The sequence below is a fragment of the Castor canadensis genome, chromosome 2 (assembly GCF_047511655.1).
Source record: "Castor canadensis chromosome 2, mCasCan1.hap1v2, whole genome shotgun sequence".
NCBI lineage: Eukaryota > Metazoa > Chordata > Mammalia > Rodentia > Castoridae > Castor > Castor canadensis.
This window is the reverse complement of record NC_133387.1, coordinates 179477510-179488800: the sequence shown is the minus strand read 5'-3', so window position 1 is coordinate 179488800 and position 11291 is coordinate 179477510. Positions and strand designations below refer to the sequence as shown.

Below are 11291 nucleotides of genomic sequence, written 5' to 3'. Positions count from 1 at the left end.
CTCAGGAGGATGAAGGTTCAAATCATTCGAGAGACCCTATCACAAAAAGAGGGGAAGGCTGGAGAAGTGGCTCAAGTACTAGCATGCCTGCCTAGCAAACATGAGGCCCTGAGTTCAAACCCCAGTACCAAGAAAGAAAAAAAGGAGATGGGGGGGGTAGGAGGGCTGGCAGAGTGGCTCAAGGTGTAGGACCTGAGTTCAAACTCTACTACCTCAAAAAAAAATGCATTTTATAGAGCAGATATAGGCACGTGCTTATGATCCTAGCACTGAGGAAGCTGAGGCAAGTGGGTCAAGAGTTCCAGCCCAGCCTGGACTACAGAGAGACCCTGTCTTGACGCCATCCCTGAAATGCATTTTATAGAATTTTTCTTTTTTTGCAGTACTAAAATTTGAACCCAGGGCCTCACACTTGCTAGGCAGGTGCTCTACCACTTGAGCCACTCCACCAGCCCTGTCTTGTGTTGAGTGTTTTCAAGATAGGATCTCAAGAACTATTTGTTCAGGCCTGGCTTTAAACTGTGATCCCCCTGATCTCTGCCTCCTGAGTAACTAGGATTACAAGTGTGAGCCCCCCACCCCAGCACCCAGCTCATTTTTTAGAATTTTAAAATAAACTTACATTTAAAAGTTATTTTCAAGGAAAATTTCACTCAGGGTAGTTTGAATCTGTGTTCCCAAAACCATGGTCACTCAAATTTGGCTCAGAATAAACTATTAAAAAGAAAGAAAAAGCTGGGTGCCCAGTATGACAAAAAAAAAAAAAAAAAAAGTTAGCCATGTGGTAACAAGCCTGGGCAAAGTTAGGGAAAACTTGTCTCAAAAGCAAAATACAGAACAAAGGCCTGGGAGCATTGCTCAGATGGTACAGCACTGGATTAAATCCCCAGTACTGCAAATAATAAAGAAATAAATGAATAAATAATTATAAACAAAGAAAACTAAAAATACTCCTTAAAAATTTCAGAATTAGACTTGCAACCCTAGAGCCCATCATAAAAATTTTTTTTGTTGCTATTGTTGTTTGTTTTGTTTTGTTTGTTTCATACCTGGCTTTTTATAGCTACTCAAGTTTAATTTATTTCTAAATAATAAATCATGCCTGTACATGTCCTTTTGCACACTAAAAGGAAGTTGTGTAGCAGAGGGAACCCCCTCCACTCCTTTTAAACTTGTACTGTTTATTTCACAGCACATCTATTGTTATATGGCAAATCAGAGGCACTGAGACAATGACATTGGGATGAGCCTTTACAAGGGGGGACAGTGGAAAATGGAGAGAGTCTGGCAAGGATTCTAGTTTAGGCATGTTGGAATTTTTGTTCAGAAATGGGCGAAAACCAAATCAAATCAAGCAATAAAAACAGTCTCTCCCTTCTTTCTTCCTTTTGCAATTGAGGGGAGTGCCTCAATTTTTTTCAATAAGTGAGAAAAATGTAAGCTTTCTACTGGTTTGCACTAATGTCCCAAACTTTCATCCATGATCTTTTCTACTGTGTAACTTGGCTTCACAAATCAAATAACAGCCATGTACCAGGTAGCTCACACCTGTAATCCTAGCTACTCAGGAGGCAGAGATCAGGGGGATAGCAGTTTGAAACCAGCCTGGGAAAATAGCTCATGAGATTTTATCTCAAAAAAACTCAACACAAAAAAACAAGGCTGGCAGAGTGGCTCAAGTGGTAGAGTGCCTACCTAGCAAGGGTAAGGCCCTGAATTCAAACCCCAGTACTGCCAAAAAAGAAGAAAAAAAAAAAAAAAGAGTTGATTAAACAGACAAGGGGACTTTTATTGTCAGCCAAGAATAGGAGTGAGAGCTAAAGTCTCAGATCAACTTCTCTCCTGTTGGGGTCAGGAGTTTATAGGTTATAGATATAGGACAAAAGAAATGAGAAGAAGGATAAGCTAATGTGGAAGAGGAATAGAGGGGTGTTGTGACACATACCTGTGATCCCAGAACTCTGTAAGTGGAGACAGGAAGATCATAGCCAGACTGGGCTAAAGGGAGAAAGGAGACCCTCTCTCTAAAAAAAGAAAGAAAGGAAGAAGGAAGGAATGAAGGAATGAATGAACAAACGAAGGGAGAGAAGGAATACCCATGTCTTTTTCTGGGAATGGGCATATTTAGTCAGCTGCCACTTTTTTCTGCTCCTTTTACTGTTTTTTTCCTATTCTTATCATGGCCAATTGTCACAGCACTGGCGGGTGGGGTGGAGTGTCATTTCATAAGCACCTGGAGTTGAGGTTGTCTGGGGGCGGGGTCACTCTGGCAGCCATCTTAGACCCAACTGGTTTGGCTAGCCACCTCAGGAGGGATTTCTGGCCCACAGGCATTCTGTACTCATAGATAAACAAGATTGGGGCAGGATACAAATCCAACTATGTCACTGGAGAAATTACAAAAAAAACATAGGGCAACAGTTGTGCTTGGGGCAACAGAAGGCTGACATGACCTTATAAAGTCCATTTCACTCCAGCACCCCTGCGTGGCTCTTCCCTTCTCTCCCCAACCCACTTCTCACTTGTCTCTCTGTCCTAGTGACCTCTTCCTTCCATGGGGAAAGCCCACTCCATTTTCCTTTGCTTTCATCTTACTCAATTAGAGTGTATCAAAAAACTAGTTCTGTGGATTTCAAAAAAATTTTTTTTTAATTTCCAAATCTGTTTCTCATAGAAAACCTTGTATAAAACTCCCCAAAATATAAAGTTGATAATGTATAATTGTTCTGAAAGAGGAAGCAAGAACTTTACCTACCCAACATCCAGTTAGGTAATCTTACTCCCAATTCCCAAAGAGTTCCCAAATTCCAAAATCCTGGGGATCATCAGATTAAGTGAAGCCCCTCATTCCACAGGCTCTCAAGCTGGTGCCCATGGAGCACCAGCACCTGCCTTCAAAATCTTTTGCCCATGAAGAACCCCCTTGAAGCCCAAGAGCTAAAGTCATTCTGAGAAGTTAGAGGTCATCCAACAAGGCAACAGCCAGACTTCAGAACTGGAAATAGCCTGTGGGCTTTCCTTCATGTTTTTAATGTAATCATTTGACTTTTTCTCCAGTTCTGAGAGAAGGAGAAGGGAAAGACACAGGACATACTTTAGAAATGACAACTGGGCACATCCTGGGACTCCCAATGGTCATTTCTGATAAGCTACTATACCAAGAAAGTGACTGAGCCAGTAGCTTAGAATGAGAACATGCTCACACAAACAAAAGGTCTTTGTGGTCCAGAGTGGATTCCGACATGACCAGGCACTGGGACACCGCAACTTGCCTTCCCTTCTGAGGGAGTAGTTTAATATTGATGTGTCAGAACCATCACTGTGCTGTGCAAGGCCTTCCTCCCGCCTCCTCCCTCCCCAGTGCTGTAAGATGCACTGTCAGATGAATAGTCATACTCCTTCTCTTTGTAACATAACAATATAGATGTTTATAAAGCTTCTCTTCCCTTTTCAAAGTCAATACGATTAAGACACAATGCATCTTAATTGCCAGCCCTCCAGCTGTGTGCAGAACAAATGGCAGCCACCCCAAATGAGACAAGTCTTGGCACTGAGTAGAAGGGTGAGGAGCCATGCTGGGACCTTAGTAAATATGGCCCAGACCAAACAGCTCACATTGAAGGTACCTGGTTGTCCATCGTGCTTTTTCCAGGTTATGTGAAACTATTTTTCTGCCCATCATTTCTTCTATCTCACAGTTTGCCTGGAGACAGAGAAAGACAATTCAACCTTTCTGGAGAAAGAGAGCTATAGCAATTCCTTGTCAATCTCAGTACTCAGGAGGTTGAGGCAGGAGGATCATGAGTTTGAGGCCATCCTGGGCAACATAGGAAGACCTTGTCTCAAAAAAAAAAACCAAAACAAAACAAGGGAATTAAGATTAGGTGTCTTAAAAGTTGACAATCTCTTTGTTATTACAACACTGGCCATGAGTGGCTTGGCCAAATTTTAAAAGTTCAAATCTTACCTCTGCCAGTTAGTAGCTATGTGATCTTGGACAAGGAACTTGACCTCTGTCTGCTTCGGCATTTTCATTTGTAAAGTGCTTACAAGATGGTAGCATCTACCCGAACATCGTATGCACATATGAATAAAACAAAAATTTTAAAACAAAAAAACTCTCACTGCAAAATAATCAATGAGGTCAAAGAACATTAAAAGATGCATAAAAGTTATGAGATACACACTTAGAGATGAAAACAAATGACAATAAAAAATGGCAGCATCTACTTCAGTCTTCTCAAGGAATTAAGTGAGCTACAAGTGTAAGAAGCTAAGAACAGCACCAGCATAAAGTACGTGTTCAATAAATTTGAGTTATTATTTGTGTAGTGCTTGTGGTTCACAAAGCGCTTCCACAGACATTGTTTTCTCTTGACTAGGATCCAGACCATTTGACTCTAAGCCCAGACATTTGGAAAAAATTTAGAATATTGGGTGCTGTCCAGCAGGCTTTACTGAACACATCCCAAAGGAGGCTCAGTCTACCAGGTATGGTTTTCCCATTCTGGTCTTCTTGCTCAGTGCCCTGGAAAAAGCATTCAAAACGGTCTCTAGAACCTCCCCTCCACTCTGGAAGAAGTATGAACGGTCTCACCCAAGAAGTATTCTTTACACAGCACCAGGCAGAAATGTGCAGGTTGTAGCTGTCATATCTCCTACTTCCAAATGCCACAGGATATTTTGAAGAAAACCAATGGTGGTGGTGGTGGGATCAGGAAAATAAGCTATGTCATCTCCCCTGGGGAATCTTTGGATACCTTATAAAGCACCATCAAAAGGCCATTTCCTGAGTAATGGTCACCATCCTTCCCCTCAACCCCAAGCAAGGAATGGGTAGGAAGAGGCTCAGGTTTCTATACAATCAGTGTGCACATTGCTAGGTGACCATAATCCAGACAATGTGACAACAGGTCTGTTTTGCTTTGTTTTATTTTGTTTGGATGGGCCCAGAGTTTGAACTCAGGGTCTTGAGCTTGCAAAGCAGGTGCTCTACTGCTTGAGTCATGCCTCCAGTTCATTTTGGTCTGGTTATTATTATTTTTTTTTTGGAGATGGGGGTCTCATAAATTATTTGCCCAGGCTGGTCTGGAACCTCGATCCTCCTGATCTCAGCCTCCCAAGTAGCTGGGATTATAGGCATGAACCATGGGTGCTCAGTTCAGGACTACTGAAAGGAGAAGTAACTTGTCCAAGGCATCACAGTCAGAATGAGCTCTGTGACTTTGCTCAGCCTCTACACTGAGCTTTCTCACCTATAAAACTGGGATAATAAAGGAACACACCCAACAGGGTATCATAAAATTCAATGAGTTAATTCATTCGTTATGCTTAACACAATGGTTGGCACATTCAAGAGCCCAATAAATGTTAGGTTTTATTGTTATTGTTACCCCTCCCCCCAGAAAACGAGGGTCTCTTTCCTTACAACCAAGTGGGCTCAGCCCCTGACTGAGGACAATGACTTTGTCCTGGGATGAAAGAGCCTTGCTGCCTCAGCCAAGTTCATGGTGTGTGTGGGGCCTGGGGAACAGAAGTTATGGCTTTCACCTTCTTTGAGGTGTTTGGTCCAACTTGTGACGAAACTCACTTATGGTTCCTTGCACTGGTGATACAGTCTTTTCTTTAAATCCTTTTGTTACCAGAGAGTATGCTCACTCTCTCCTGAAAATCAGCCCATTCCATTTCAAACTCCTGTAAGTAGAATGTGTTCTTTCTCTGTTCCTTCTGCCTCTAGCTACAGCCCTTCCTTCCTCTCCTCTTCCTTCCTCCTTACTTCTTCCCTTGTCTTCTTCCTTCCACCCTGTCCTGTCTCCTCCCAGGTCCTGCCAGTTACAAGAGCCAAAGGTCCCACTTTCTCCACTGACCACAGTCTTGGAGAACAAAGTAGATCTTAACGTAGTTCCTTGGCGGACTGATGGTGACTCAACTTCCTAATGGCCCTAACAATCCTGTAGGTTTTGTAGGACCTTTTTCAAGCAAAACCTTTGAGCTGGAGCTGGCTTTTTGGTCCATTAATGTCACCCATCACTGCACTGGATTTTCACTATTAACCCCACCAAGAACCAATTGAAACTTGTAATGGGTTGTTGCGGAGTCTTGAGACCCATACAGGCCGATATGCAAGCCAAGGACCCGGCTGGAGCTCTGGAAACTGAAGCACAGTTCCCAGATCCTAGAAGCAGCTCCGACAGCTCCAACCCAGTCCCCAGCCGCCTCGGACCGCGCTGCCGCTTTAAGAGAGGGGCGGGGCCCGGTTCAGGCAAGGCAGAGCCAGCCCACAAGGCTCTTTTCCCTTTTTGATCCATTCAAAAATTACTCATTGCAAATTCCCGGACTGCTCGGAGAGACGAGGAGGAAGGGGGCGGAGGACACAGGGCTACTGCGGGCGCAGCGCGGGGACACCGGGGGCCGGGCCGGTGGGCTGCAGGTCCCACAGAAGCTGCTGGCAGGCGTCTGGCTAGGTGGCCTCACCAGGAAGCGTCAGAGTCTCGACACTGGGGAAGCTCGGAGCGCCGCCCCCGCCGCCGCCGCCGCCGCCGCCGCCACCTCCCGCCTGGCTCTCGGTGGCCGAGCCCCGTCCCCTGCTCTTGCTTCCCGGACCATCGGGCTCGGGCGTCCTCCCCGGCGATGGCCGGCCGCTGAGCCATGGCTGAGTACGGCCACCCCAGCGCACTCGGCATGGCCGCGAGAGAGGAGCTGTACAGCAAAGTCACCCCCCGGAGGAACCGCCAGCAGCGCCCGGGCACCATCAAGCATGGATCGGCGCTGGACGTGCTGCTCTCCATGGGCTTCCCTAGAGCCCGCGCGTAAGTGGCCGGCTCCACCCCGGGTGACCCTCCGTCCCGCCCGCCGCCCTCGGCTTCGCTCCGGCTCGCCTGTGTCGGGCTGGGCGCTCCCAGCTGCCCGCGACCTGTTGGGGGCAGGATGGTCGCGCGGGCGGCCGGACGCATCTCCAGTCTGCGCGGGTGCTGGAGAAGAGGCGGCCCGAGAGTGCCGGGCTGGGGGCTTCCTTTGCGATGTCTAAAGCTAGGGGTCAGGGTTCGAGTCCCAGGTAGGGTGTTCAGCTCAGTGCCCGAGCCCTACGGGTGGAGCTAACTGGTCTTTGCGCGCTCCCTGGTGCTGATTCTCCTGGGGAGGCGGGGCCCCTCGGAGGACTCGGGCACCTTCTCCATCCGGAATGCTGAGCCGGCTTGGGATCTCTGGTGGCAGGGGATCTGCGGGGCAGGGAGGCCGGCCACCCCGCTGCAGCGGCTTCCAGCTCCGGATGTCATTCTCTGGTTCGGTCTCCCTTGGAGTAGGAGGAGCGGGATCGTGGGTGTTGCTGCGTGTTCATTGATGGGGAGGATGCGATGAGAAGGAGAAGCGATTCCTCCAGGGGACCAGGGTTCTCTTCAGTGGTGACGGCAACGCAGAAATCTGTGGGTGCCTGAAAGTAAGGAGGGGGAGCTGCCTTTCTTCCTCCTCCTTCCTCTTGGAGGGTGGGCTAGGGAAAGGCGGAGGGAGCACTGGTGGCTGCCGGTGCAGCCTGCTGGGACAAGGCCTGGTTGCCAGTCCCGCCCGGGGCAGCAGCAGCACGCGTCCTCTGCAGCCGGTGGACTTCAGTCCAGGGGGCTGGAATCCTGCCCGAGAGGGACCCAGGGCCGGTGCCCAGGCCCTTCTCCCCTAATACCTGACGTGCACATGCCTTAGGAGGGGACCTAAGGGACGCTGCTCCTCTCCATCTTTCAGTTGCATCACCTGGACTGGAGAGTTGGGCAAACTTTATGAGAAAGGGCAAGGAAAGTACAGGAAAGTTCTTTTCTTCTCTTTTTCCAGGCGATAGCTCTGGACATCCTCATCCCCCTGGGTGAATATTGTTCATTCTTTACCACCTTGGCTGTAACCTCTTAATCAAAGCAGACTCCTGAATTCACCATCCCACCCAGCCTCCGAGGACAGGCTGGAATGGGGTTGGCCACAGTTTGTGCAAAAGGCCACAAAGTGAACCAAAGGTTTCCTTTCCACTGACTTCCAAGTCATGCGGGTTTAACTCTGGATGCCAGAATTACAGGGAGAAGATGTGGTGGGCTCCGCAGGGGTGTGTCAGGCGTGGGCACTGCAAGGTAGGTCCCTCCTAAAAATGGTGATGTGCATATATCTTCCCAAGAACTGGAGGTAGATAGGTAGAATTAGCATAGTCCCAGCCAGGCATCTGCCTTTCTGAAATGAGGCCAGCATTAAGGAAATAAATTGCTTAATTAAGAGAAGAAATACCTACCTGGACTCCTTCTACTGTCATATTTGCTGTTCAAGGGACTTTATGGGGCCATTTTTTTCCTGCACTGAGGTCAGGAGACCTTGCCCAGGTCTTCACAGCTTAGTGTGACTATCTGATTTTGGCTTGCTCAATTCCTGCGATCTCATAATAGCTACCATTTATTGAGTTCTTACTATTTTCCATTCCAAGCACTTTATGACCCAATTTATATTCCTAGCAACTTAATGAGGGAGGTGCTATCTGCCTGACTTGGGGAACTGAGAGTTTTAGAGAGCTTACATAACTTGCTGATGATCACAATAGTAAGCTGTGATTGAAACCCAGGCATTGTGTCTGCCCAGCCAGGCCTCCTATCTCAGGCCAGGATGTGCCTGATTCAATGTGGGTAAAATACTCAGAGCAGTTCCTGGTGCATAGTGGGCAGTCATTAAGTGATGGCTACTGTATTGGTTTTCTAAGGCTGCTGAAAAAACTAACTACAAACTGGGTGGCCTGAATCACTAGAAATTCATTCTTTCACAATTCTAGAAAATAGTAGTCCAAAATCAGTATCAGCTGGCTGAAATCAAGGCGTCAGCAAGGTTGTGTTCCCCATGGAGGAGGTAGGGAAGAATCCACTCCATACTTCCTTCTGGTGGTTGCTTGGCACTCTTTGGCTGGTGGCTACTTCATTCCCATCTCTGTATTGTCTTCCTTCCCTTTGTACCAAATCTCCCTCTGCATGTTTCTTAGAAGGATACATGCAGTAAGTTATTTTTTAACTATACATAAAAATTGTACATATTAATAGGGTACCATACAATGTTTCAGTACATACAGACACTGTGTGATGTTTCAGTTAGGTTAGATATCTCTTCAAATATATATCATTTTCTTTTCTGTTTGGCATTATTGGGGTTTGACTTTAAGGTCTCATTCTTTTCTTTTCTCTTCCTTCCTTCCTTCCTTCCTTCCCCTTGAGAAAGGGTCTCACTATGTAGCCCAGGCCGAACTCAAACTCGTGATGTAGCTCAGGCTAGCCTCAAACTCATAATCCTTCTACCTCAGCCTCCCAAGTGCTGTCATTCCAGACATGTCCCACCCCATTCAGTTCCATTTACCATTTCTTTATGGTAAAAACAAGAGTCAATATCCTTTCTTCTAGCTTTTTGAAGTATACAGAACATTGTTGTTATCTGTATTTACCTTACCCTGCAATAGCACCCCAGAACTTCTCTCTCTCTCTCCCTCTCTCTTTTTTTTTTTGGCCGTACTGGAGTTTGAACTCAGCCTCATGCTTGCTAGGCAATTGCTCTACCACTTGAGCTACTCTGGCAGCCCTACCCCAGAACTCCTTGCTCTTATCTAATTGCAGCTTAATCCCAGTGAATAACCTTTTCTCACCACCACTACCACACCCCCCCACCCCACCCGCCACCTCCCTTCTCTTCCCAGCCTCTGGTAACCACCATTTTACTCTTAACATCTAATTCCTCCTGACTGAGATACTTGAGTACGGTACTTGTCTTTCTGTGCCTGGATTATACTTAACACAATGATCTCCAGTTCCATCCATACAGTTACAAATGCCAGGATTCCATTCTTTTTACAGCTGAGTAATATTCCATTATGTATAAGTGGATTCATATGACTTCACTTAAGGACCAGTTGGATAAGCCAGAATAATCTCCCCATCTCAAGATACCCAACTTTATCATACCTGCAAAGTCCTTTCTTTACCATGTAAGGTCACACCTGCAGTTTATAGGGATTAGGATTTGGATAGCATTTGAGCAGTCATTATTTAGCCTGTCACAGCTATTAACGATATTCCCAGTGCTGCCTGTCTTTACCAAAGAGGTGACAGATAAGATCTGGGGGGAGAGAGGCTGGATTTCCCACTCTTTCTTATTTTTCAGTGCTGGGGATTGAACCCAGGACCTGCGCATGCTAGGCAAGGGCTCTACCACTGAGCTACATACCCTCTTCCACCTCCAAGTCCTCTTCTTAACTTTTGCCTCGCGGGGTTTGGGGCTCTTGGACTCACCTGATCTGTTCAAATTCTGGAGTGGGCTTAAGTCTTCTCTACCTTGGGTTCCCCTTAATCACTTAGGGCAAGTCAGGCAGAAGGGGGCCATTGGAGATTTTATAGAGCAGGTCATTGACTTCTTTTTGGAGAATTAAGAAGCAAGACCACAAGGGCAACAGGCTAAGTGGATGAGAAAACTTCTTTCTGAAGCCATAAGCCTGGAGGGAGGAGCAAGATGAAAATCCAAAGCAGGAAAAAGAGCAGTGATGTCCTCAGGGTCCAGGAATCCTGGGCTGGGCTGCCACAGGAAAGGATGAGACAGATGTCTCAAGCTCTGCCCTCAGTTTCACTTGGGGTGTCGATGTAGCAGCAGCAACAAGGGATCTTTTGGCTGGGCTCTGGGTGGCTGCAGTGGGGACACCAGGGGTCCCATTCCCACTTGTGCTGTGCTGTGCTGTGCAGTGCTGTGGTCTTGAAAAGGCTGGGTAGGTAGCCCCGCAGGGTCTCACTGTGGAGGCCTCCCAGGGGGGTGCACTTAATGAGTGCATGCTTGTTAAGAACCTGATGACACTGAAAGAACTGAAGGGCTGAGCTCAGCAGGATGACCTCAGGATCATTACTTCCCTGAAGAGGGCTCTGGCCTTTGCATCCATGTGAACTGTGGTCCAACTTAGACATTGCTGTAGAAGAACCAGTATGTCATAGAGAAGGGTGGAGAAGTGGTGTGTGTGTGTGTGTGTGTGTGTGTGTGTGTGTGTGTGTGTGTGTGAGAGAGAGAGAGAGAGAGACATAGACAGAGAAAGAAAGGCAGAGAGAGCAAAGAGAGAGAGGGAGAGTCAGAGAGACAGAGAGAGGTGTGGTTTTGGGGGGAGATGTTAAGAAGGCTTTAAGGAGTCAACAGGAAGGAAACTTTGGGGGACCCAAATGGTGTGTCCTGTCCCTTCCCTTTGCTTTCTATGCTCATTTGCACTGCCTTGTTCTAAAAGCTCTAAAAATAGAAGTCTGGCTTCCTTCAGGCAAGTG

The 11291-nt window shown here is 47.0% G+C and overlaps 1 protein-coding gene across 2 annotated transcripts in view; it reads left to right on the top strand.

The window, feature by feature from the left end:
• The first annotated feature begins 6313 nt into the window (after positions 1–6313).
• Ubash3b (ubiquitin associated and SH3 domain containing B) overlaps positions 6314–11291 on the top strand; it is a 142209-nt gene continuing 137231 nt past the window's right edge. For both annotated transcript variants that reach the window (XM_020182389.2, XM_074066517.1), the window contains exon 1: positions 6314–6809. In XM_020182389.2, the coding sequence (XP_020037978.1) occupies positions 6649–6809 (161 nt within the window). In that variant the 5' untranslated portion in view covers positions 6314–6648. The remainder of the gene's footprint in view (positions 6810–11291) is intronic.